Source organism: Vulpes vulpes, chromosome 8, assembly GCF_048418805.1.
Source record: "Vulpes vulpes isolate BD-2025 chromosome 8, VulVul3, whole genome shotgun sequence".
Taxonomy (NCBI): domain Eukaryota; kingdom Metazoa; phylum Chordata; class Mammalia; order Carnivora; family Canidae; genus Vulpes; species Vulpes vulpes.
In genome coordinates, this window is record NC_132787.1 from 41580943 (window position 1) to 41608900 (window position 27958).

The window sequence follows — 27958 nt, forward strand, 5'->3', positions numbered from 1 at the left end:
CAGAAGCCTGAAGTCCAAAATGCATCTCATCTGGCTGAAATCAAGATATTGGTGGGACTGCATTCCTTCTGGAGGCTCTGGAGGAGAAGTGTTTCCCTCTCTTTTCTAGTTTCTATATGACATCTACATTTTCTGAATTCTGCTTCCCAGATAACAATTGCCTCATTCTGATCTCTGCTTCTGTTGCCGTATCTCCTTTCTGACACTCTCACATCCCCATTACAAAGACTTTTGTGATTACATTGGGCCCATACAGATAATCCAGGATAATCTTTCTATTTTAAGATCCTTAATTTAATCACATATTTAAAGTTGCTTTTACTATGTAAAGAAACATATTCACAAGTTTTGGGGACTAGGACATGGACATCCTTGGCTGGTCATTCTGCCTACCAGAGACACAAATTACCAAAATGGATGCACAAAGAAATAGAATGGTTGAAAAGCCTCATATCTACTAAAGAACTTGACTTTGTAGTTAAAAATCTTCTCACAAAGAAACCTCCAGGTTGGAATGGCTTCAGTGATGAATTCTGTCAAACATTTAAGGAAGAAATGAACTTTGACTCTTCATACCAAATACAAAAATTAACCTGAAATAGATCACAAGCCTAAACATGAAAGCAAAAATTAGAAAACTTCTAGAAGAAAACACAGGAGAACATGTTTTTGGCTTTGAGATACTCAGGCAAAGAATTTTTAGACAGGACAAAAAAAGCATGAACTATAAAAAGAAAAAAATCGTAAGTTTTTCTTCATCAAAATAAAAAGACATTGCTGTTCAAAGGACAATGTTAAGAAAATGAAAAAGCAAGCCACTGACTAGAGAAAATATTTGTAATATATATCTGACAAAGACTGCTTTCCAGAATATATAAAGAATTCTTAAAGCTCAATATATAAGAGAAACAATTCAATAGAAATAGTGGGCAGAGAAGACAGAAAAATGTCCAATAGCACATGAGAAGATGCTCAACAGCATGTCTACACAAAAATATTTATTAAAACCATATTAATATGCTACTACTCACTTAAAGTGATAAAATGTAAAAAGGCTAAAAATATCAAGTATTAGTGAGGATGTAAAACAACTGAACCTCTCATGCACTGCTGGTGAGAATAAAAAATAGTACAACCATTTTGGAAAACAATTTGAGAGTTTCTTATAAGTTAAATATGTATTTAGTATACGACTCAGCAATTCCAATTTCAGATTTTTCCTCCCAATAAAACATATGAAAACATATGTCCACACAAAGACTTGCCCATTAAGCTTGTCCATAGCAGCTTTATTCAAAATAACTAATACCTGGAAACAACAAAAATGTCCATTTTCAGGTGAATAAATAAATCATGTTTTTTATCCATACCATATAAAACTAATCAGAAGTAAAAAAGGAACATACTATTGATATCATAACAGAACAGTTGAACCTCAAAAGCATTATGCTGAGCAAAAAAAAAAATACACAAAAGAACATATATTTTATGATTGCCATTTACAAGATGAAACTATCTTGACAAAAAATAGATCAGTGGTGGACTGGAGCTGAGGATAAGAGCAGTTGATTTCAAAGGGACATGAGGTTAGTTTTTATAGTGATGGAAATTTTTGATTATATGGGTGCATGTGTTTGTCAAAACTCATTAAACCTGGGGCATCAGGGTGGCTCAGAGGTTGAGCGGCTGCCTTTGGCTCAGGTTGTGATCCCCGGGGTCCTGGGATTGAATCCTGCATTGGGCTCCCCATGAGGAGCCTGCTTCTCCCTCTGCCTATGTCTCTGCTTCTCTCTCTGTGTCTTTCGTGAATAAATAAATAAAATCTTAAAAATAAAAACCTCATTAAACCATGCACTCAAAGTGGGTACATATTAATATATGTAAGTTATAACTCAATAAAGTTGATTTTTTAATAAAAGAAAAAAAAGCCAAAAAGATTAATATACTTGGGCACCATTCCTAGTGATTCCAACACAGCAGGACAACTTGGGGCCCAGAAATCTGCCTTTCAAACAAGCCCTATGGATAATTATGCTGTAAGCTGTTTTACTTATAGAAATACTATTGTCTCTATGGGCACCCAACTCATGGAAAACAAACTGACTAGGCGAGCAAAGAAAATTCAGAAGTGTTTGAGTTTTTGTGTGCCCTTATTGTATCCCTCAACTTCTACTCTTTAGTTGGAATACTGATCACTACCAAAGGGTCCTCCCTGGTGCTTTGGTCTCCCAACTGTTGGCTCAGTTACGGATAAGTTCTTTCACTCAGGGAAAATCAGAGAGGGTGACAAAACATGAAAGACTCCTAATTCTGGGAAATGAACAAGGGGTAGTGGAAGGGCAGGTGGGTGGGGGAATGGGGTGACTGGGTACTGAGGGGGGCACTTGATGGGATGAGCACTGGGTGTTATACTATATGTTGCCAAATCGAACTCCAATAAAAAATATACATATTTTTAAAAAGTTCTTTTACTCATTCTTTTATAGAAAGAAGTTTCCTAAGGAAATAAATGAGAGAAAAACGAAATAAAAACACACTGCAGGTGCAGAGAAACCAATATATTTGCAGAGCACATATCCTTTCCCATAAGGTCATTCAAGTTTGGCACCAGACAGGCTTTGCTGGCCCGGCTCACTGGACACATGGTATCCACAGATCTGCCTACCCTGAGGGGAACAAAAATCTGTGTGGAGAATAGCATAGCACAATAACAGATATGCTAAGAGCACTCACAGTCCAGAGGAAAGGGTCGTTCTGTCAAATTAGATTAAACTAAAGTGCTCTATTTCCATTCCTTCGTCTTTTCCTGCTGTCTCACATATCTTCTTCATCTTCTGCTCCCCTGTTGTGTCTACCTGTTGGAATTTCTCATCCTTCATAGCCTAGCTTGAATAACATCTCCTCCTGATCAGATCACCGTAGTCAAGCACAACCTCTCCTTCCCCTGAACTCCTATGAAACTTGACTAAGAGCTCTGACAGAAAATTTTATTTGTATTTTAGTTATTTAGGTGCACACCATATCTATTGTACTAAATTATAATCTCCTTGATTATGGAAATCGTAATTTATTATCTATGCTAGATATAGCCTGCAGAGTTCCTAGTACAGTATTTAACAATCAGTGGGTGTTTAATGTACATTTTTTAGTAATTAATTAACGATTCAGTCCATGTTGATTCATATCTCTGATCTTTTGCTCATGCTTTTTCCTTTCTGGAAAATCCTTTCCACATCAAGTGTTACTTTCTCCAAGAAGCCTTCCCAGATCCCCAAGATGTTGGTTTCCTTTAGCACTCTGAGCGTATTTCTATCTTACAATGTACAACCACCACCACATATCAAAATTAAATATTTACTACTTGTTTCACCTATTTAACTGTAAGCTTCAAGAAGCTAAAGATTCCATCCTAGTCATCTTGGTCTTACCACCACCTAGCCCAGAGTTTGGTAGGAGAATGTGGTGCATAAATGTTTTTCAAACAGAAGGATCTCTTCAGAAGTTTCTGGAAGCGTGAACCCATGACACACAGGGCCTGGTTTATTTAGTTCATAATCATCTTAGAGTGGCCAAAACTGTCCTGAGGTCTCTTTCCCAGAGAAAACCCAGCATAAACAGACTTCTCACCCTAAGTTTCCTCTTGGCTGAATAAAGGACTCGAAGCTCTCTAGGGTCCCTCATAGTTCTATGATCCTTGTGTCCCAGGGAATTCCCCAGCAGAATAGATGGTTGAGTACGAAAGAGGCAAGGGGGGCCCCTCCTCGGAAGGTCTTTAGGATGACCCACAACCTCTGGGATAGCTGGACATAGGAAAAGGGTTCTGTGACCTTTCAGAGTCCCATTCCTCTCTCCCTTGGCCACCTTCTCTCTGTCCCCCGCCCACCCCGCGCGCCCTCCCTCCTTGTCCCAGCCCCTCTCTCTCCCCCTCTTCGGTACCTGCTTCTCTTCTCCGACCCGTCCCATCGCACTCCCCCAGTGCAGCAATGTCCCCCTCACCTCTCCAGGCCCCTCCGTTTATCCTGCTCCCCTTCCCACTCCCTCGCGTGTCTCCTTTTTCTCCTGTCAGCCCTGCAGGAAGCCGAGACTCCTCACGAAGCCCGGAGGTGGGAGGTGGGAGGTGGGAGGGTGGGAGGGTGGGCCCTGGCGCCGCGGTCCCGCCCCTCGCTGCGTGTGTGAAGGTCCGGGTGGCGGTGACGCGGCACCGGCGGCTGGGAGGGAGGCTGGGCCCGCCGGAGAGGGAGGCGAGCGGATCGCCGGGGCTGCTCGGCTCCTGCGCGCCCTCGCGCTCCCCGCCGCCCGCCGAGGCGCAGCCAGGGCGCAGGCGGCGGCGGGCGGCATGGAGAGCCTGCTGGAGAACCCGGTGCGTGCCGTGCTCTACCTCAAGGAGCTCACGGCCATCGTGCAGAACCAGCAGAGCCTCATCCACACCCAGCGCCAGCGCATCGACGAGCTGGAGCGGCGGCTGGACGAGCTAAGCGCCGAGAACCGCAGCCTGTGGGAGCATCAGCAGCTGCTGCAAGCCCAGCCTCCGCCTGGGCTGGTCCCTCCGTCGCCGGCCCCGCTGCCTGCCGCCCCGGCCGCCCCGGCCGCCGCCGCCGCCGCCGCCGCCGCCGCGGCCCAGGAGCCGCTCCAGAACCACGGACAGCTCCCGCCCGCCGCGCCGCAGCCTGCGCCCGAGCAGCCCCCGCTTCAGCACCACGGCCAGCTCCTGGTGCAGCCCCAGCCGGGCCCCAGCAGCAGGGCTCACGCGCCCCAGTCGCCCCACCAGCACCCCGCGGCGCCCGGGGCCGTCGCCGACAAGGAGAAGGAGCGTCCCCCGAGTTGTTGCCCTGCCGCCGGAACCCTCCTTCAGCACAAATCCCCCGCCGCCCTCGGCAAGGGCGTCCTGACCAGAAGACCCGAGTGAGTGGGGACGAAGGGAGGGGCACTGTGGTAACAGAAAGGGAAGTAAATGTGTAGAAGGAAGAGACAAGGGGCGGATCGGGTTCCCCTAAGAGTCTGGGGGACTAGGGCAACCTGAAGTGAAGAGATGAGAAGATGCTTGGAGGTAGAAGTGTGTCAAGGAGATTTGGGGGAATAGAGGGATTGGCATCGGTGTTTTAGGGGACTTGGGGATGTTGGAGCACAAGAGACAATCCAGACCATTCTTGGGGGCAAAGGAAGAAAGAAATAGGTGGTAAGTGGTTGGGGATATCAGAAACTGGGAGATTTTAAAAGGGACAAGATTGGGGAGGAAGTTGTGGTGAAGATTACACTGAAGAAAAAAGAACAGTTGAATTTTTTTTAAGTTGGGAAAAATTTGGAAGGGAGTTTGGGTAGTACAATTATTTGAATGGAGAGCAAGATATGAAAAACGCAGAGGCTTGGCAAAGAGGCATGTTAAGAGCTTTAAAAGGGCTAGGGTCCTTTTAAAGGACCCTAGTTGGAGAGTAGAATTGGGGTCTGAGAAAATTTAGGAGGCAGGGGATAAGGCTGAGAAGCAAGAAAGATGTGAGAAGGCATAAGTGCTAGAGATAGAGGAAGATAAATGGTGGGAGAAAGCATTTCCCAGAGGAATGAGCCTGGCTCTTTAACTGATGCAGTGGGATCAAAGCCAGGAGTGGCTCTTTGGGGAAGCCTACTCTGCTCTGACCTGAGTGGGCATCGTTCTTCCGAATCTCCACAGAACCAAAGGGGCACAAAGACACAACCCACCAAGCCAATGGAGGACTCATTTATAGCATGAGGACTCAATCTGGCTATAGCTTTTCCCTCTGACTCAGGAGGATTTCTGTGCGGGATGGTTGACAATTGTGGAACAATGATGAGAGAGTTGGCAAACAGAGGTGTTGGTATTTGGATGTTTAAATCTCTCTGTTATGGCTGGTGACTGCAAATCTTGCTTCCACTTGCTTATTTGGTGATATGGAGAATCTCGTGTTGGGTCCTGAGAGAAATATACTCATTAACTTCAGGGTGGGTCTTTAGGACCTCAAAATCTTTTTTTTTACTTTCTTTTTTTTTTAATTTTTTTTTAAAATTTTTATTTATTTATGAGAGTCGCAGAGAGAGAGAGAGAGAGAGAGAGGCAGAGACACAGGCAGAGGGAGAAGCAGGCTCCATGCACCGGGAGCCCGACGTGGGATTCGATCCCGGGTCTCCAGGATCGCGCCCTGGGCCAAAGGCAGGCGCCAAACCGCAGCGCCACCCAGGGATCCCCCCTTTTTTTTTTACTTTCAATGTCTATTAACTAAGGACGTGGGAAGAAGAGATGAAAGAGGACTGGAATATTCTCTCCTCTGTATTGGGCAGGCTGTGACATATTAGCTTCCTTCCTCTGAGTATACAGGTGATGGGAGAACTGCATGGAAGAGCAGCTCAGGGGAAATCAGCACCTAATCAGCACCTGACCCTGACAATGGTGATGATGCTAAAGGAGGAGCTGGGTGGGGGGAGGAGGGAGGAGAGCCAAGAACCTCACCTTCAGCATGTTTCAGGTCTGCAGATACTTGTGAAGATTTGATGCGTTCCTTAAAAACTCATTTTCTCCTCATATCTATGTAGTTCGAGAAGTTGGGTCAGGATATGAGAGCTCACAGCATTCATTTGACCAGAACCACAGGCTCTTAGGGGTGAAGATCCAGGATGATCTGACTTGGCAGACCTATAGCAATTGATTCAAGCCCCAAGAAGATGCGCATTTCTTCCCCATTTGCCCTTCCTTCAGTATCACAGTTTTCTTTCCTTATCTGGTTTATTAGCAGAAAGTCAGTTTTCCCTTAGTGCCCATGGTTCAACAAAAGACAACGTTCTTACAAGGTATTATGTGGCTTTTTCCCTAAATGGGGTGAGGGTGGGGAGAACTATTCCATTTATTTCCCTGGGGGCAGCCACAGCTTCTTGGTAATTATGGTTCTTCACCTGATTCCTCTCCTCATGCCCTTTGGTATCTCCCTTCTCTTCTCCACTTTTTTTTTTTTTTTTTTTTTTTTTTTGCATCTCTTTAGGGAAGTGTGAGCAAGAACGGTTGAGGAAAGATAATTTTTCTTGGAGAAAGACTTTGTGGTGGCCCCCAATGTAGCTTAAAGAGACCAAACTCTCCTGCCCAGGTGCCTTTGCTGGGAAGCCAGGGATTTAGGAATTACCTGGATTCCTATCCAGTATCCCAAGTCAAAACCAGAGACAAACCATAGCATCTCCATCCTTCCTTCTCCTTTGTCCTGCTTTTGCTTCATAGAAGAAGAACAAAAATAAGAAATAATTAGAATGGTGCAGGAGAGTGGAAGTTGTTAAAAACCTTTCACTTAGGAAGTTGTGCCAGACACTAATGAGTTAATGCCCCAAGTAGCTCCTTCCTTCCTCCAGATCCTCCAGTTTTTCCCCTTGCTCCCCAGCCTAGACACCAAGAGACAGAGAGAGCACTTTACCTCCTCCCCGCAACTCTCTCTTTCCTTGGATGTGAAATCATGGATATCTTGGTTGTGTGGATGTCCTCTCTGTGCCTTTTGTGCCACTCATTACTCCCCACTGTTTTGCCTAACTTCAGCCTGAGTTTTCCCCACAGAACCTCAGTAATGAAATCACTGTTGCTGATTACATTTGGCCCCACCCTGCTCTCTACCTGTGACCCCCATTTTCTATGGCTATCCTCCTCTGCCCATACCTCTCAGTGGTGTAGGGCTAGATGCAGCCAGCAGGCAGACAGATCTTTATGGATAGGGGGAGGTGAGGAGAAGAGCAGAGCCAGCAACCCTCTCCCTGGTGTTTCTCCTGAGGAGCTCCCTGCTGAATGAGTTCTCTCCTGGGCATGCTGAAGTAGGAAGAAGATATGGCCGATGAGGGCTCTGGATTATAATTTTACTGAAATCTTTTCTCATTTTTCACTTGCCCTTCTCTGGCCTCATTATAGTAAAATCGTGGTCCTGGTGAGGTTGGTTGCTAAGGGTTGGGTGAAGGTTACATGGGGCCAGGCACTGTGTCAGATGCATTATCTCCCCCACACAGTTTGTCTTTTATCACCAGAACTCTTCTTCCTTGCCCAAATCCAGGAGAGGCAAGAGCCCCAGGGAACCTGGGACCAGGAAATAATGGATCATTTAATTGTCATCAGATCTGCATTAATATGCAGCCTGACATAGGCTCTCTTGCTCTTCAGCTGACAAAGAAAGGAAGGTGGTGGCCTTGGAAGTCAGGACAAGGAAGCTATGATGAAGGGGTGGGTTAGTGCAGAGATATCATGGAAGAAAGATGCTGGAGGGGTTAACATTCTTCTCTGCATGCTTCCTGGCTCTTGCTAAGCTCCAGCCCCCACTGCTTTTGACTCTTAATGAAAGCAGAGATCTAGCTTCCTCCTCTTTATTTTTTCAATCAAGGCTCACAGCATCTACAGAATTGATTACCCCTTTCCTGGCTGGAGTCAGAGCCTCAGCCTGATCTGGCAAAGTCTACTTCTTGCCATGGAAGCACATGACCCTCCCAGAGGCTACTGGCTTCCATGTGACCACAGCTTCTCTGTCTGAACACTTTTGCCCATGCAGCCAGCCATGCCTTTAGAGCCCGGGGCTTGCCTGTGTTCTGCAGCCTCTAGGCAGAGGATTACTGGAGGCTGCATGAGATTCTTGAATTATAATCCAAATTCAGCTTCTACCCCATACCCCCCAACTCCAAGTAGCCATGAAGTCTGAATGGCTCAGTAGCTCCTGTCTTCTCTTCTCTTCCTTCATCCCTTGTCTTCCTTTTCTACTTTCTCTTCCTCACTACTTTTTCCTTCCTCTTTGTCCTTCCTTCTCTCTTTCCCTTTTCTTCCCTCCCCTCAAACTCTTTCTCTCTCCTGTATTTTCTTCTTTCTATCTATCTTTTGGCTCCAACTAAGTTGCTCAGGGAAGTCTCCCCTTCTCTTCTACTATCCTTTGAGCATAAAATAAATCTTGGGTCATTCTTTGAGCTCCATGGCATCACACTGACTAGAGGCTGAAGGATAGCTAGACAATCATTAGATGTGCTTTTTAGCCTGCTGTCTAGAATGCTGATTGGAGCAGGTGTTTCTGCACCTACTGAGTCAAGGTTGTCTGCCTGGAGATGGCAGGTCCTGTATGGCCCATTCTGAGAGCTACTGAGAGAGTGTGAAGGTCTGTCAGTCAATCAACTCTATTCTATCTAGTGTCCAGTCCATTCGAAACCATATACCCTGTGCTGTAGAAAACCAGGAAAGAAGCAAGCAGTCCTTGTTCAACATACTCGAGGCATATATCTAAAAACATCTAAACAAGGGTAAGCAAATTGCTGCTGCCTCGAGCTACCCTCCATCAGAAGAGAACAGGGTGAAAATGGGGAGCATATTGAGAGACCAGAGAGAAGGTTTTCTCTGTTGAAGTTAAGGGTATATGTCAGGAACAGTAAGAGCCAAGGATAGCTGAAAGGAGGATGGAGCCCTGAAGATTCAATTCATGGAGATATCTGTATGGCAGGTGCGTATCTTCCCATTCCCTGACAGTACAGTCCCCCCAACTCTAATGACCTCCCATGAGGCTAAACTGTCAATAGAGTAAGAGCCTTGGCACTTGGGGCCCTTGTCTGCCTGTGGCTGGAAGGCCTGATTGCTGATGATGCAACAGGAAGGCCAGTGCTCACCAAACTGCCTATGCTCCTTTTCTTCCTCTGCCTCCAGCTTCTAGCAAGAGAGAGGACTTCTAGCTGGTAAGCTGGAAAATGGGGCCAGAGAAGGCTCACTGAGAGGAGGCAGTGTGCCTCTTTTTGCTCACCTAGAAGTGGGCACAAAGTGGGCACTTATAAAGATATTTTGTTCCTCTGCTTGTCCAAGAGCCCAGAGCACTGCTCCTTCCTCCTTTTCATCCAAAAAAGACACAGTTCAAGAGAAACAAGTTACCCCTGCCTCTGGGAAAACGCAATGGCCTCCATCCTCCTCTCCGGCTCCCTCTGCCTTGCTCCAATCACTCTCTCCTTCCTTCCTCCCAAGCCCTTCCCAGGCCCACACATCAAAGCTATAAGGGCCCCATGATGGCATCCTGGAACATTTTCCTGCTGGCCTGAAACCAAACAAGAGGAGCAGCAGTTGGTTCTGCTGATTCAGCAAATATCTGTACCACCTGCATTTCAAAGGTCACTTATGAGAAAAGGCAGATGGGGTCAGATCTGGGTGGAGAGCCAAAGAAAGCAGGGTGATAGGGAAAAAGAGGGGAGAGCTGGGACCAGCCACTGGACCTGTGGTCTAGAAAGGGACTTGGATCCTGAATTTAAATCCCCCTTTAAGATTTTTAGGCAGACTAGCTTTGCTGGGGAAGCCTCAATATTTTTCACTGTGGCCCGAAAATATTCTCAGTGGCCCTGGACACTAACTAAGTAGCAGCTTAGTATGGGGTTTCTTAGTAGGTCCCAGGGACAATCATTGTACCTGGCAAATCCCCAAAGGGAAGGCCATCTGGCAGGGTTTCCAAGGCTTGGGCCACTGCAGCACCTTCCTTCTCTGCTTCTGGAAAAGCACAAAGTACAGGTTCTCACACAGGCTGCAAAGAATTTCTTGTTTCCAGCCAGGAAACTGGTGGTCATCTCCATTTCAAGGAGTGAGGGCATTAACAAACAAAGAGGATGAGGAGTAGAGTGAGGGAGAAATTAGATTTTTCAGGCTGAGGGGAACTTAAGGAAACCATAGAATCACAGAATTTTCAAGATTGAAGTGCTTAAGAACATGGGCTTTGAGGTCAGGCATATCTAGGTACAAATCCTGCTCTCTCATGACCAGCTACAGAGATCTTACATTCATTATTTACCTTCCTTAAGTCTCTGAGGTTTTGTTTTGTTTTGTTTTGTTTTGTTTTAAGATTTTATTTATTTATTCATGAGAGACACACAGAGAGAAGCAGAGACACAGGCAGAGGGAGAAGAAGGCTCCTTGCAGGGAGCCCGATGTGGGACTCAATCCCAGGACCCCGGGATCACAACCTGAGCCAAAGGCAGACACTCAACTACTGAGCCACCCAGGTGTCCCTTTTTTTCATTTATAAAATGAAAAGTAATATAGTTCATAGTAATATAAACTTTGAAGGATTGTTGTAAAGTTTAAAACTTAAAAGGTATCATTTTTTTAGGTCTATTCTGGACACAGTAAGTGCTCAGTACGTTGCAGTATTTCTACAGATAAAGAAACCAGGGCCCAGGGTTCATCCACAGTCAGACCACAGTGAAAGACTAGAATCCAAGTTCAGAATTCCTTCCGTGCTTCCAAATCTGCTTTCTAACCTGTGCCCTTTTCTCATCTATTCCTCTACCTTTGGACAATATGCATGCAGGCTATCCCAGATACATGACCATGTAGCTCACCATGAAATGTAGCCAGGAAGGACAAATTCACCATCCCTGAGCAATCTGTGATGGGGTCTCACAACTTTATAGTTGGGAAATGCTTCCTTTAGCTCAACTTAAATGTCTTCTCTTGCATTTTAAGACAATGTGCAGTTCTCCTAAAGACATCCAAGGGATCCGAGTTATCACCTGATGCCCCATGGTGGTAAGAATGACCTTACCCATTTTCTAAGTGGGGAAACCACAGTCTCATCTAGTAAATGAACTTGTTAAAGATAAAAGGAAAGGGTGAGGGGAATGGAGTCTGAGCCAGGGGAATGCTTCCCACTTGTCTGGAATGAAAGCTATATCCATTTAACCCAATTCTTCCACCCTGGGAATGGAAGGGTAGCCCTGCTCTTTGCAGGCTTCTGGGGTTGTAAAACAACAACAACAACAACAACAACAACAACAACAACAACAACAACAACTAGCAAGGATTGCCAGAGAAAAGGAGAGCCTGATGTGTTGCGGGATTTGGGGTGGTGGGTTGAGGGGAAAAGCAGGGAGATTAGGAGAAGGCTCCATTTTCTCCGGTCAAGCCTAGAGATAAGAATTTCTTCTTCTAAGACTTTCTTAGATGAAATACCATTTAGGGGGAGAAAAACCAGGAAAGAAAAGATAGTGGGCATCTGAAATTCCTTCCCAGGGTGGCTGTAGCTGTGAGGCAACCACAGGCAAAGCCTGCTACTTGTGGCATTGGGCACGGTGGGGGAATGGGCTGTTCTGCTATTGCTCTTTGTTTGGAATAGCCCATCTGGGAGGGTTATGTAACTCTGCAGGACCAGTGTGTGTGCTGAGTGGTATCTTTTGTCCTCAGCAGGCAGGCAGGCTACTTGGGACAGAGGCCATGCAGGACGGTCCAAGTCCCTGCCCACGTTCTGTGCTGGCATCCGGCCATTCCCTCTAGGCCACTGCAGTAGGGACTGGAGGGCTTTAGGAACTGGACCAGGGTCCTCCAGCTCCATTGGTGAGTCAAGAAAACATCAGAGCTGGAAAGGTACGGAAAGGTCCTTTGGTCCAAACTTCTCATCTGGCAAATGAGAAAACTATGGCTGGAGAGAGAAGTGACTGGAGCAGAACTAGACTTAGCATTCTTCATCTGGCGCTGCTGACATAACCCAGTGATGGGCCATAAGAAGCAGTCGGACTGTTCCCTGGGTGTCTGGGGCCAGACCTATAGCTAGTTACAGGAATTCAAGGGACCCACGGGGGTCTCTGCCTTGCAGAATAGCTTGCCTGTGCCAGCTATTCCACAATTAGAGATTCCTTTCGATACTTCAAGGTTATCCCCCTTGTTAAAATGCAAAATCTCCTAGGACAGGAGAAAAACAACACATTTAGCTATATCAGACTTGACACTTCAGTATGAAAGAATTCTTATTTCAGCAGTGCCCAAGAGCAGATTGGATAAGGGAGGAGACGGCCATGGTGGTACTGGTTGACTAAGGGACAGAGCAGGAGGCTCAGAAGAAGCTGAAGGGCTCATGGGGAAGGCTGTTGAAAGCCTAAGTGATTTTTATCTCTGCCATATTTTGCATGGAATTGGAATTGTCTTGCGTGGACCTGGCAAGCAATGTGGTGGGGGCACCCTGGGCACTCCCACACTGGCTTGCTTTGGAAAAGTAATTATTTTGGCTGTAGAAGGGATACTTGTCCAATGAGCTTCATGTGTAAAAATCAGTAGGCAGGAATTTAAGGAGCATCCTGACACTTGGTAATCTCTCTTGATCCTTTCTAGGATCTTAAAATAATTTTCTAGATGGCAAAATTTCATACAACTCTATTGGGGTTTGCTGTGAGGTGGCAGGATGTGGGCAAGAGGGTTAAGAGGCAGTAGAGGTTGGTGTTACATGGGCCTGGAGAGAACAGGGGATGAGGAGCTAACTCAACATCTAGTAGGTGCTTGATAAATACTGCTTGAATAAAAAAATTCCTAATATGTAGGTCCCTGGCAGGCTCAGTAATCACTGAGCGGAGGGAGGTAAGGGTATGATGTCAAGGCTGAAGAAGACCTCAGCTGGAGGGAGGCCCCACTGGGGAAGTAGGTTGTGCTTAGTTAGGCCTAATAGCCCAGGCTCTGCAGCTGAGCATGTGTGAGAAGCTGAATCAGAGGCTCAGCTCATAAGGTCAGTTGGGGTGTGAGGGGCACATGAATGCTCCTCCCAGCTAATAGATCCCCCCAATCCTATCTATGAGTATGGAAGGGCCTCCCCTCCCTCTGCCACCACCTTCTGATCCCAGACCAGTCCAGTCCTCAGTGTGGGAAGCAATGTTAAGAATTAAGCTTGAGAAAGCCCTCTAAAGGCCCATAGCCTCGCCAGAGGGTTGAACTAGGAATAGGCAAAAGGTCTATGATGATGGGACGGAGAGGAAGCCCAACTGTGGCCATGTTGCCAGGTGCAGAGAGAAAAGAGAGAGTTGGATTCTAGCCTGGGGGATGAAACCGGAACCAGTCTCAGGCTCCAGGCCTCTTTACTCTTATCTCTTGACCAGGCAGTGTCAGCTCTGTGCAGGGAGATGTCAGGACACTGAAGGGGGGTGAGTGGGTGTGTATACATTGTGGATGTGTTTGTGGGATCGAGTGGGTATGGCTGTGCAAGGATGAGTGTGTTACTAGGGCTGGGGGAGATGGATCACAATGCACACCATAAAAAGATGTGTGGGCCTCATGGTGAAACTCATCCTTCTTCCTGCTTCCCCATGGCCCCCTGGTCTGGTTACACAGTCTGGACTCTGGGTTCTATCTCCTTTCTCTGCATGACTTGTTTCACTCTCTTGGCTAGCCAGGTCCTTCTGGGTCCCCCCTCTGTAAAATGGGGCAAGTCTATAATGCCTCCATCCTGGCTTCTGATCCCTCACCCTATTGCAGCATGAAGGAGACCAGGCCTCTGGAGGCTGCCAGCTCTGGAGAGGAAGCCTGCCCCATGGGCAAGTGCAGGGGTCAGGGATCAGAGATTCTCTCTTGAGGTATTGTTTGGAAGCTCAGGTACCTAGCAGCCGTGTGATGCATGGAAAGCTGAGCTGTGATTTTCCCTGATCCCGACTTGGCCTGGCTTTGGCCAGGGCGGGCACCACATGACCTCTCAGGGCTTTGTGACCTCTCAGGGCTTCGGAGCTGTCAGGGCAAACCTGCTGTCTCCCTGCCTCCGATCAGGAATGCACTCCCCATCCCGAGCAGAGAGGCAAGGGAATTCCACAATTTCTTCCTTGATAAGTGATTCCAATGCACCACAATTTTCATTCAACACATGAGTTGAACACAATGATTATTTTAAAACAGCAACAGCAACAAAAACTCCACAAAGCAGTTGGCAATCTCTTGCTTGTGTCTAGCTTCAGTATTTCCTGTGCACAGTCCGGTCTTTACAGAGATGCCCTGGATGCTTCCAAACTGGCTCATTTGGCATCTGACTTAACTCCTAAGGGCCAGTCATGGAAGGCCGGAGCGAATTCCAGAAGTAGGCAGGCCCCTGACCCAGAACTCAGGCTCCTCAGTCCTGATGACGGTGCCACCCTCACAGACCTGATCTGGAAGCTTGGTGCAAACCCTCCCTCTGGGCCTTGACGTCCCCTCTGGTCAATGGGGACAATCACTCTGCCCCACTCTCCGACTCTCTCTCTCTCTCTCTCTCTCTCCTGGACTCACCAAGTTCATGAAAAGCAAGGCTGTTAAGAGGTTGCGGCAGCAGGAGGACCCAGCTTAGACCTGAAAAGTGACTTCCAAATGGTAAGAGCCTTAAGAAGGGAGCTCAGGAGGGCGGACAGGGGGAGACGCTGAATTCCCTGTCCCTTGCAGGAAAAAACCGGGAGACCTCTGCGGCGTAGGGTGGCCCCCTGCAGGTCCAGGAGGGGCGCGGTGAATTCTGCAGGGGCTTCCAGCTCTAAGCACCCCAGGAATTCACCCCGGGCTCCCCCCGGACTTTGCGTGAAAACCGGGAGCTAGCTGGAGAGGGGAGCTCAGGGACCGGGAACCCCTGGCCCCGAACTCGCCCGGCAAGCCTGGGGAAAGCCCTCCCTGCTCTGGCCGCTTCCCTGAGCGGGGCTTCTCCGCGGGGGGGCGCGCGCCGCCGGGCTCTCGGCTGCGTGGGCGGCCCTGCGAGCGGCTGACGGCGGGACCGAGCCTCCGGCCCCCGCGCCCGCCCGCCCGAGCGGCCCCGGCCCCGGGAAGCCGCGCCCCCCGCCCCCCGCCCCCGGCGCGCCCCCGCCCCCGCCCGGCGCCGCGCTGCTGAGTCACCGGCTCCGGAGGCGCAGCCTTGGCACCTGTGCGCTCGGGCTCGGCCGCGCCGCCGCGCCCCCACCTCCTCCCCCGCCCGCCCTCCGGGGCCCCGCCGGGCCCCCCGCCCTTCGCCCCGCGCCCCGGCAGGGGAGTGGAGCGTGGCGGTTCCCCGCGGCCCCCTCCGACTCAGCCGGGCGTGCCCCCGCCCCCGGCGTCTGGGAGCGGCCCCCGCGCCGCCGCCGCCCGCGGCCCCCCGGCTTCCCCCGCCCTGCGCCGCGGCCGCTCCTCGAGGCTGCGCACCCCTCCCGGGCCTCTGCGGCCGCGGCCTGCGCGGGTGTGCCCGCATCCACCTGGGAGAAGGGCGGAGATGAGGCGTGGGCGACTTCAGGGATCAGGATGCCGTCACCTAGGCCCAAGCCCTACACAGCAGCCACCCGCACCCCCACCACCCCGCCCCCAGCCTCCCTGTACCCGAGCCGCGTGGGCAGGAGAATCCCGGCTGCGTCTCAGCCTTCCCCTGGTTTATATTTGTATTTCATACAGAGTCTTCTCTTCACATGGGGCCCAACCTGTGATGAAGGATAATAGTTCAGAATGTGGCACTACATTTGCATCCTCTGTCCGGTGCTCACTGTGATACTCAGCAGTGACAGTCCTGGTTTCCTTTTCTGTAAAATACGGATAGGCAGAGCCCCTACGTCACAGGATTGCTGTGCAACTGAAAGGCAATTCCACTAAAGCGCCAAGCAAGGCAAGTGCCTACTCACAGTGATGACTCAAAAAAGTATGGTAGTTGGTGTTCTTTTGGGACCCTTGGGGCCAGAAAGTGTTTTTCGAAGGTAGAGCACTCTTCGTTATCCCCCTGTGGGAGCCCCCAGAGGGCTCAGAACAGGACTTCTCTTTGATAACCCCTCAAATATTTGAAGACTGTCATCTCTCCCATCCCTGGCCTTCCCGTCCCTGACCCACACACCCTGCCCGCCTCTCTCTCTCTCTCTCTCTCTCTCTCTCTCAGAAGAGCGCACCTAAGCCTACCACTTCCTCTCGTCGTGGCTTTGTGGGGTGCTCTGTGTGGTCACCTCCTCACTGCTCTCTAAAAAACAGGAGCCAGGAACATTTCCTTTGGCCAGACCAGCCTTGGTACGGGAGTCCCACCCTCACCCTGGCACAGCCACATAGGTTCTGAACTCTGCCCATCCTTAGATGGCACCTAGGAACCCACTGGCTTTCTCAACCTGCAGCCACAAATGAGACCTATCAAACAAGGTCAGTGAAGGCTCCTGAAGGACTGTCCCCAGACTTCTGGCCACGTCCTCTTATGCAAGTGGCTTCCATTTTAACACTTAAAATGCTGAACATTTCACCTGGCCCTGTTGGTTTTCAGTTTGTTAATCTATTTGTGTTCTTTTTCAAATTTAAATTATCTTTTTCAAGGAACACATTGCCATAGCACAAAATTAAAAGATACGGGAGTTGATAGTGAAAAGTGTCTCCCCACCCTTGTTTCCAACCCACTCATCACCATTGCCACCTCCGAGAAACTACTGTTAGCAACTTCTCATGCACCCTTCCAGGGATGTACTATGTCCATTCAAGCAAATACACACACGCATACATATATATTTGTGCACACATAAATATATGTGTATATTTGTGTTTATGTGTGTGTGTGTTTCTTTTTACACAAATGGCAGTAAGCTATATACTGTTCTGCACCTTGCTTTTTCACCCCTAATAATCTTGGTGATATGGTGATATCTGTCCTTCCATATGTAGTATAAATAGAATTGCATCATTCAGTCAAAAGTATGCCATTGACTGTGAATCTGGGTTCCTTCTTTTCTGCTGAGAGTTTGGAAGGCAAGCTCTGGGTAGGCTGCCTCTGTGTGATCATTTGGGGTGTGTTTTTCTGAGGGGTGGATGCGTAGGCCGACATTACTTAGGAGCTCCATTTGAACTTGGCCCTCCAGCTGCTGAGGTGTCCTGCTATAGTCTCCTCCAGACATTGGTAAATTGCGGTAGAAATAAGACTCGGGAAGTGTGCTTCCTTACCTGAAATGTCTTCGCCACTCTTTTAGCTTGGCTCCCTTTGTTGCCTACAGTCATCAAGGTTGAGGGAGCTGGCAGGGTGTTATAGTCTCCTTCCCATGAGCTGCAGATGAGTCTGAAAATCTCACCTTTCAGGAAGTCTTCCTGAACTGATCTGAGGAAGAAACTAACCTTCTCATCACCTCTCCCCCTATTTCCCACCCCAGGCTCAGCATACTCCAGTCCTGGCTAAGGATGAAACCAATTCTTTATTCCTTGGTTTAAAAGTGCTTGTTTTCTTCTCTACACAAGTACATATTCATGGTATGTGTATTCTTTCACTTAACAAATATTTGATTGTCTACTGTGTGCCCATTACTACTACTGTTCCAGGCACTGGGGTACAGTAGTGAACAAAAAATCCTCAACTCCCTTCATGAAGCTGATAGACAAAAAAAAAAAAAGAGAGAGAAAAAAAGAAAACATATAGTACCATCTGATGGGTTGGGTGTCCTAGAGAAAAATAAAACAGAGAAAGGGGACCTGAGAGTAAAGGGGTTCACAGTTTCAAACAGGGGGCCCAAGGAAGGCCTTACTGAGAAGGTAACACCCAGGCAAAGACGTGGAGGAAGGGGCTTGGTGCAGTCTGGGGCAGAAGCACTGCTGGCAGAGGCAACCCTCCCCCCACTCAGGTGAGGGAACCCACCAAGAGCAGAGGGAATACAGGGAGAATAGTCTGAGGCCAATCAGAAATATTGGGGTGTAGCAAAAGTGAGAGAGTGCAGGGGTGCAGCAAATCTGGTAAGAGATGCTGAACTGGGATCCACCAGGCTGTATTTGGAAATGTGTGGATATTCCACAATGGGTGGCAGGGTTGAGGGGGAGGTGTTGCTCGTCCAGCATTTCGGGGCAAGGGCTATGCCAAACATCCTGTAATGCACAGGACAGCTCCCACAGTGAAGAATGTTCCTGCCCAAAATACCAGTATTTTTCTTTCTTTTTTTCTTTCTTTCTTTCTTTCTTTCTTTCTTTCTTCCTTCCTTCCTTCCTTCCTTCCTTTCTTTCTTCTTTCTTCTTTCTTCTTTCTTCTTTCTTCTTCTTTCTTCTTTTCTTTCTTTCTTTCTTTCTTTCTTTCTTTCTTTCTTTCTCTTTCTTTCTTCCTTTCTTTCTTTCTTTCTTCTTTCTTTTTTTTTAAGATTTTATTCATTCAATCATGAGAGACACCCAAGAGAGAGGCAGGGACATAGGCAGAGGGAAAAGCAGGCTCCCTGCGGGGACTCAATCCCAGGACCCCAGGATCACGACCTGAGCCAATGGCAGATACTCAACCACTGAGCCACCCAGGTGCCCAATACCAGTGTTTCTTGTTGAGAAACAGTGATAGGGTCTTGACATCCATTATGATGAGTTTGGCTTTTACTTTAAGGAAAACTGGGTTAAGGGGTGCCTGGATGGCTCAGTTGGTTAAGTGGTTAAGAGGCTGCCTTTGGCTCAGGTCACGATCCTGGGGTCCTGGGATAAAGTCCCACATTAAGCTCCCTGCTCAGTGGGGAACCTGCATCTCCCTCTCCCTCTGCCCCTCCCTCCACTCACGTACTCTCCCTCTCCCTCCCTCTCTCAAATAAATAAATAGAATCTTTAAACAAACACAAAAAAAGAAAGTAGGAAAAAGAAAAAAATGGGTTAAAAGGAACCTTGGCTGCTGGTTGAGTTTCTGTTGAGAACAGCCTGAAGAGGAAGAAAGCTGGAAGCAAGGAGATAAGGAAGGACATTGTTGCAAAGTCCAGGCGAGACATGGAAGTAGTGTGAACGTGGGGTAGTAGCAGTGAAGGTGGCAATGAGCAGGCAAACCGACAGTACTTCCAGAAGGATTAATGCGAGAGAAAGAGGAATTGGAGATGAGTCTAAGAGTTTGGGCCAAAGTTATTGGAAGGGGGTGATGGGGAGGTCCAGATTGGGGGAGATTTCAGGTGGAGTTTCAGATGTGTTAAGTTTGGGATGCCTGTTAGACACTCTGGTGGAGACGGTCGGCATTTGGATTGGACTGGAGATATAAATTAGGGGTGGATTTGAAAGCTTTAAGCCTGGATGACATCACTAAGGAGCAAAAAAGTAAGACTGAAGAGGACCAGGAGTGGAGTCTTGGTACCCACCAGTGTCAAGAGAAAAGCTGGAGAAGCCTGTGGTGTCCTTGCAGAGAGGGGTTTCAACCAGGAGGGCAGGAACATAGCGAGGAGCCCTGCAGTAGGGCGGGGATCAAGAACTGCCCAGCAGCCTTAGCAACATTGAGCTAGTCAGTGACCTTGAAAGGCAGAGCTTTGCTAAAGCCATTGGGGCAGAAGCTTGATTAGTGTGGGTGTGAGAGAGAAGGGAAAAGAGACAAATCAACCAAATATGATGTGTGGACCTTGAGTAGGTCCTAATACAGATCAATCAACTATAAAAAGACATTTTTAAGGCAATCAGGGAAATTTGAGCACCGATATTGGAGAATTATTGTTAATTTAGCCAGGCATAATAATGGTCCTGTTATTATATCTTTTAAAATTTTTCCCTGTTAGAATACAGCCTGGCTAAAATGCTATTATTTCTGGGGTATGCTTTAAAATACTCCAGCACAAAATATTGGGGTGGAAGATTGGTAAAATACATGTTTGAAATTTCCCTAATAAGTTTAAAGGATGGCAGAGGAGAGGAACTGCAGACCGTGAGTGCAGAAAGCCCTTTGATGAATTTTCCTATAAAGAAGCGTGAAGAAATGCGTTGATAACTGGATGGGGATGTGGGTTCAAGACAGAGGGTAGCTCTGGAAGGTGGGAGAAATAGCATGTTTATTTCCATCAGCACGACAGGTGACTCCACTTGCTGACCGTCTGCCACAGAATAGCCCTGAACTAAGCTCTGTAGGGAAACTGAGGAAGCCTGCATCACAACCTAGAGGAAAATCCTATTAACTTAATGAAAGCAAATATTTTACCATGAGTGTACTATGGGTGAGGCACTGCATTAAGGGCTTAACAAACTCATCTCAATATACCTCCTGATAGCTGCTACAGTTGGGGGGTGAGTCACGAAGAGGTTAGGTGACTTGCACTAGCTCAAGCAACCATGATGAGGTAGTGCCACATTCAAACCCTGGCAGAGTGATTCTGGCCTCAGTGTCTTCACCTCTGCTCTCCACTGCCTTCCTGCAGACGATGCAGTAACACGCATCCAGGTGGCCAAGAGAAGTTTCTCAGGAGGCACTTGCCCTGGAGACTGTTGTTCAGTAGGAGGCCAGTGGAAGGAGGGCGGCCAAGGGTATTTTAAATGGCGGGCTCAGGATTTCGACGCATTTCCCTGCTTAAGAACCATTAGAATAGATCAGCCCAAGCTCACTCATTTATCAACACGCATACACAAATATTCACATGAGTGCTGTGAATAATTAGGCTAGCTGGGGCTGGGAAAAAATTAAAATTAATGAGCTATGCTATACAGGAAAAAGGAATGTGGAGAGAGGGGAGCTAAGCACATTACTGTTATTTAGGGATGGAAATTTTTATTTAGGTTCCCCAAGAGCTGGAGTTCTATCTGTATGTTCATTTAACAAGTAGTTATTGAGCACCTACTGCATGTCAGGCTCTGCTGTAGGTGCTGGGGATTCACAACCAGACAAAGACTCTGCCATCATGGAGTTCACATTCAAGAGAAGATAGATATTAAACAAGAAAATGAGCATATGTGCATATAAATCCATAAGGGCTCAAATGGAAAATAGGATGAAGGGGAGAGGTGGTTTTGATAGGAAAGACCTCACCTAGGAGGTGACATGTAAACAGAGAGATTAAATAGAGCTAGGGACAGAGCCATGTGAAAACCTGAAGGGGAAATATTCTGTGCAAAGGCCCTGGGGCTGGAAGAAATGGATGGGCTCAAAGAATAGAAGAAGGGAAGGGTGGCCAGAAGGCAGAGAAGTGGGGAGATGGGGTTGGAGGGTAAATGGGCCTTCCAGAGGACTGTGTGGGGTGGGAAGCTAATGGGAAGTCATGCGGGTGGATCTTTGAGCAGGGCAGCGATGTGATGATGCACTCCTATGGAAAACTGAGTCGAGGGTTCAAAGGGCAGAAGAGCGAGAGTAGTTCAGCAGAGAACCCCAGAGTGCCATTCACAATCATCTGCTATTCGCTTGTTTACTCTTTCTTTAACAGCATGTACTAATTTCTGCTGTGTGCTAGGCATTTATGTACATCTCATTTTATTGCCACACTCCTGATTGGGGGGCGGGGTATGATTATCCCTCTTTCAAAGATGTAACAGGCTCTGAGAGGTTGAGGTGTCCCACCCAAGGTCACACAGTAAAGTGTGATCCAGTGCGAGCTTCAGCCTCTTATACCCTGACGCAGCTATCCCCACTCTAGAGGAGTCCTCTGCAGGGTGGGAAGAGTTGCCCTGGGCCAGGCCAGCTCAGGAACCTGGCTCGGTGCTCAGGGACAAAAAGGTTGGTGGCGCCATGCCCGTATGACAGTTGCTCATGTTGCTGCAGCTCTGAACTTGGCCTTTGGCCCGCTCGTCTCTGTCATGCCACACAGGACTAGGCTAGAGGACTGGCAGAATGCCACCCACATGGAACCACAGATGGATGATTTGTAGGTCCCTATGGAACATCGTATCCTTCCAGGGCCCAATGGTCAGGGGGGTTTATGTAGGGGAGACAAATCCTTGGTCCCAGTTGCATGTGTGTGCATGCACATGGAGGGTTGTGTGTGAAAATATGTATTATATGTATATGTGTGTCTGCATATCCACGGGTGAGTGTGTGTGCATTCATGTGTTCACGTGTGCAAAGGTTTGGGGGATTTCTACTGAGTGTGAGAGTTGGGGTATATTTAGGACCAATGTGCATTTTTATGAGACCTCTGGATTTGTTCTCGAAATGAGATGTGCCTTTAAGGAGTGTGTGCACGTGTGTGTGTGTGTGTGTGTGTGACGAGGCGCATGCATGTGTATTTCTGTGTATGAATCTTTGCACTCCCAAACAAGTGTCTATAAGCACATTGAGTGTTAGCATGTATCTGGTTCACCAGAAGCAGTGGGTGTTTCTGGGGGTATGTGAATTGGGTTGGTGCACATGAGCAGAAGGTGTGGCTAGAAGGTAGTTGAGGTATGAGATTGGAGACTACCTGAGGTTTGTGTTTCTGTCTAGCTCTGAGTCTGACTGTACTATGGAGGGCAAGATCGAGGTTCTTCCATTCACAGCCCAGAGGCCATCTTCCCTGCAGATGCTGCCATGGGGTCTTGGGATACAGCAGGGCTGGGTGCCAAAAGCAGTGAGCAGCTGTGGAAGGTCATGGGGTGAGCATCTTAGCTGTGGGTTCTCAGGAGGTCATCACACCTCCCTTATCCTTAATTATCTTGTCAGGTACATGGCACTAATTAACATTAGTTACTATAATAATCATGATATATAGTATTATTACTATTACTACTCTTATCCACTCGGCTTATTCACAGGGCATTCAAAAATGTTTGCAAATCAGAAACACTGATAAATGCAGTCATTATTATCGACCAGGATCTGCCTTCATCATTCCTGCAAAAACTGGTGCATGCCCACAATTGACTAAGGGTAGGTGACTAACGCTGTGTAGGCGTGCTTCTCTGGTGTGAGGCAGGATGTAGCGTGAGGCAGCCTCTGAGGCTGGCATGGACTAGATGGCCCTGATTAGTCCTCTGAGGCTGGCTTTGCCTAGTAGCCAGGTACTGGTCTGCCAGGTAATAAAGAGATCTCTATGAGGGAAGCTGGCAAGATGCAACTGAGTGCCCGGCTCTGTAATTCCCACTGAGCCACCCAGCCTGGCACTGGGATCTCTCCTGGCTTTCCACAAAGGTAGCTGGACTTCAAACAAGTAGGCTTCAAGATAGGCAACTGAATGACTCTGGGGTTGTGGGCAGTGCCACCCTGCTGGGCACGAAGGAGAGAGGGCAACAGGAAGGCCGGGGACTGAGAGGAAGCCCTGACAGCCATAGGGCTGGGCTGGGGCAGTGAGTGTGGGAGGAGGAGGAGTTTGGGGCCTCCTGGCACACTCAAGTTATAGACCGAGTTTCCGAGCCTGAGTTAGGCTTCCCAAAAGCTGCCAGTTTGATGCCAAGCCTTTGTTTTATTAAGCAAATACCTTGTCTCTCTGAGCCTCCTTATCTGTAAAATGAGGATTAAAATGAAGGGAGCATGGGTGGCTCAGTTGGTTAAGTGTCTGCCTTAGGCCAAGTCATGATTTTGAGGTCCTAGGATGGAGCCTCACGTCAGGCTTCCTGCTTATCCAGGAGTCTGCTTCTCCCTCTGCCCCCTAACCCTTGCACTCTTTGTCTCTCAAATAAGTACAATCTTTAAAAAAAATAAAAATAAAATGAGGCAGTGTCTGGAAAGGGCTCTGTCCACCTGTGCATACATCAATAGCAGGTGGACAGGTCTCTGTGGCAGTTACTTGGGCTTTTGTTCCCATTCACATGCGAGTTTCACAAATGTGCATGCTTCATTCCCCACTTTTCTCCAGCACTCTCAGTAATAGGGACTTAATTCATGCATCAAGTCAACAAATGGAATCTACTATATGCCATGAGCCAGGCTGCATTCTGTCCTGGATGTAGAGGCAAATTTTCGTAGGCGCTGCTCTGCCGTGAAGAATTCACTCTAGTTTAGGGAGACATGGCACGTATGTAAACATTGGTGATCGGGTGTGAAAAAATTGACAGGAGGCTGGTGTGGGAATCCAGAGGACAGCGGGTCCTGCCCAGGCAGGGGCAGGGGCTGAGGCCAGCAGGGCTGGGGGGAAGGCACAAGAGCAATGGGGGAAAGCTTTGCAGGGGACACGCCTTGGTGCTGGGCTCTGGAGGATGGGAAGAAACTGGAGACTGGAGACTGAAGCAGCCTGGGATCTGAGGATGAGGTTCCCTCCACTTCACTCTATTTCCTAATGGTATAATTCAGAGATGCATAGGGCCTGTGCCATTCCCACAGTGTGACTCCAAGGCTCTGGGGCATGCCACCCAAGGGCTGGGCTCTGGGAGCAGCAGGGGCTTACCACCCAGGCCAGGCACAATTCCCAGCACTTTAGATATATCAGCTCATTGAGCCTTCACCATAACCCTTAAGGTAGATCCCATTAGTATCCTAATTTACAGGTAAGGAAACTGAGGCTCAGGCAGGCCAGACTGTTAACTGGAAGGTGGCACAACCAGACTTTGGATTCTGGACTTCCCATTCCCTGTGTCGGTGCCTGGTACAGATATTGATTCTGCCCCTGCTGTGTGCTAAGCATCGCACTAGTGTGACGTGGGTTATTTTGTTTGATCTCCATGCTAACCCTATGAAGTGGTTTCCTTTATGACCCTTCCCGCTCACAGCTGAGAAATCTGGGGCTGAAGAAGTTCAGATAATCTGCCCGAGATCCCCCAGCCATCCTGGTGGGAAGGTAGGGCTGAGTGCACATCTCCCCAATCCCCAGATCTGCTTGCTGTCCATGGAACCATGCCTGTGGTTTAAGCAGCCTTGATAAATTCCTCCCTAGAGTATGTGGCTTCTTCACTGCCACATGCAGGTATACTCCAAGGACTGGAGGACCTCGGGTCAATGTTGCTTCCACTCCTTACCAGCTATGTGGCCTCGGAGAAACTGGGTCATGTCTCTGTTCCTCATCTGCAAAGGGGGATGATAACTAGATCTAACTCACAAGGTGGTACAAAGGTTAAAAGATGTGGAAGAAAATGCTGTATAAATATGAAGTGCTGTAGTGAAAGGAAGAGAAAGCAGCATTGTGTGCCAACCACTGTGGCAAATGTGATAAGGAATGCACTAGGCAACACAAGCAAAAATAAACAAGTGGAATCACATCAGACTGAAAAGCTTCTGCAGAGCAAAGGAAACACCAACAGAGTGAAAAGGCAGCCTAAGGAATGGAGGAAAACACTTGCCAATCATGTCTGATGAGGGTTTAATATCCAAAATTTATAAGGAATTCGTAGAACTCAATAGCAAAAAACCCCCCAAACATCTGGGTTAAAAATGAGCAGGGGTGCCTGGGGGGCTCAGTCGGTTAAGCATCTGACTCTTGATTTCAGCTCAGATTAGGATTTCAGGGTTGTGAGATCGAGCCCCATGTCTGGCTCCATGCTTAGCAGGGAGTCTGCTTGAAGTTCTCTCTCTCCCTCTCCCTCTGCCCCTTCCCTGTGTGTATGTGCTCATTCTCTCTCTCAAATGAATAAATATATCTTTAAAAAAATTTTTTTAAATGAGCAAAGGATTTGAATGAACATTTTCCAAACAAGATATGAATAGCCAACAGGTACATTAAAAAGGTGCTTGACATCACTAATCATCAGAGAAATGGCTATCAAACCTCCAGTGGGTTGTCACCTCACACCTTTTAGGACAGCTATCATCAAAGAGAGAAGAAATAACGAGTGTTGGTAAGGATGAGGACAGAAAGGAAACTTATGTGTACTCATGGTGGGGATGTAAAATGGTGCAGCCACTCTGGAAAACAGCATTTCCTCAAAACAGTAGGGATACAACTACCATATGATCCAGCAATCTCACTTCTGGGTATTTATTGGAAGGAAATGAAAACAGAATCTGGAAGAAGTATCCACACCCCCATGTTCACTGCAGCATTATTTATAGTGGCCAAGACATGGAAACAACGTTTAAGTGTCCACCAACAAGTGAATGAGTAAAGGAAGTGTGCTATATGCATCCACTGGAATATTCTTCAGCCGTGAGAAAGAAGGGAATCTTGCTATTTATGATGGATCTTGAGGGCATTATGCTGAGTGAAGTAAGCCAGAGAGAGAAAGACAAATCTTGCATGATCTCACTTACACATGGGATCTTAAAAACACATACACACACAAAGTCAAATTCAGAGTAACAAAGTGGTTGCCAAGGACTAGGGGCTGGGGGAAACAGGGAGAGTTTGGCAAAAGGGCACATGTTTTCAGCTGCAAGATGAAAGAAAGCCTGGGGACCTAATGTAAAACATTGATGACTCTAGTTGATAATGCTGAATTGTATAATTGAATAACCGCCAAAAAGGCATGTGCCAGACCCAGGCGGACTCTGCCCTCAGTTTAGGGAACGACGACAGGCCAGCCCAAGGTAAGGCCCTGTGCATGTGCCTAGGGACATAGACACACACAGGACCTGGAGTTTGCCATTTGATTGGGATATATAACAACTGATTCAAGAATGGAGTGCCTACCACTTATTATATACTGCCATGGGCTCCGGGCTAAATTCCTAAAGTACATTTTCTCTTTGAATTCTTTCCACTATGCAATGAGGTACTGCTATTCTCATGCCCATTTGAGTGATAAAGGAAGATGTTCAGAGTGGTTAAGAAACTTCCCCAAAGTCACAAAGCTAGTGAATGGAAAAGGCGTCATGTACATCCAAGTCATCCTGATTCTAAGTCAAGGTCTTTCCCCTGGGCCTGCCACTTCCGTGAAATGAAATCACGTTTTCAGAAGGGCACAGTGGTGGTCAGGGGTATGGGCTGGAGGTGGAGCTGCAGTCGGGAGGCCACTATAGTAACAACTAGCACCCCAGGGCTGCCTGTGCTCTGCTTTGTCTACTGAGAGCCTTCATTACCTCTTACAACACTCAAAGCAGCACCATGACACAGTGGATTTCACAGATGAGGGAACAGGCTTAGAGAGCTCTCGAGTGACTTGCCCCAACCACACAACCAGATGCCTCTCTAGACTTTGCACCCAGGCCTCCTGTTTGGTCAACTGTACACCTCAGGCTCTCCATGGCAGTAAAATCACTAGGAGGCTGGGATCGGGCCTGGATTCAAGTTCTACCTCAGCCTCTTCCTAGTAGCGTGACTTTGACCATGTTACTAAATTTCTCTACTCATCTGTAAAATGACATAGTAATATCTACCGCTTCAATCTGTTGTGTGTGTGTGTGTGTGTGTTTTTTAAGAAAATCTAACCCTTCTTATTTCTTTTTTTAAGGATTTTATTTATTCCTTTGACAGAGAGAGAGCACAGCAGGGGGAGCAGCAGGCAGAGGGAGAGGGAGAAGCAGGCTCCTGGCTGAGCCAGGGAGCCTGATGTGGGGCTTGATGCCAGGACCCTGGGATTATGACCTGAGCTGAAGACAGACGCTTAACTGACTGAGCCACCCAGGCGCCCCCTCTCCAATCTATCGTTTTATGGTTATTGTACATCAAGTTCCTAGTAGGCAATAAGTGCTCAAAAAGTAAATGAACAAGCAAGCAGTTAGGGAATGTTACTGACTTCTGAGTTCTGCGGAGGGGGGTGGGGAGGAGAGATGACCCTTTCTGTGAGGAAGAGTATGCTTTGATGCCTTTTTGAGGAAACATGAGAAAG

General features: G+C 47.8%; 1 protein-coding gene across 7 annotated transcripts in view; it reads left to right on the forward strand.

Annotated features, from left to right (window-relative positions):
* The first annotated feature begins 4199 nt into the window (after nt 1-4199).
* The window catches only part of IQSEC3 (IQ motif and Sec7 domain ArfGEF 3), a 110661-nt gene continuing 86902 nt past the window's right edge, over nt 4200-27958 (forward strand). For 6 of the 7 annotated variants that reach the window (XR_012002996.1, XR_012002997.1, XR_012002998.1 and 3 more), the window contains exon 1: nt 4200-4902. Coding sequence is in view for 3 of the 7 variants with exons in the window: in XM_072766260.1 (XP_072622361.1) it covers nt 4337-4902 (566 nt within the window). In the remaining 4 variants the exon portion in view is untranslated. The remainder of the gene's footprint in view (nt 4903-27958) is intronic. The other variant, XM_072766261.1, reaches the window with a different exon arrangement.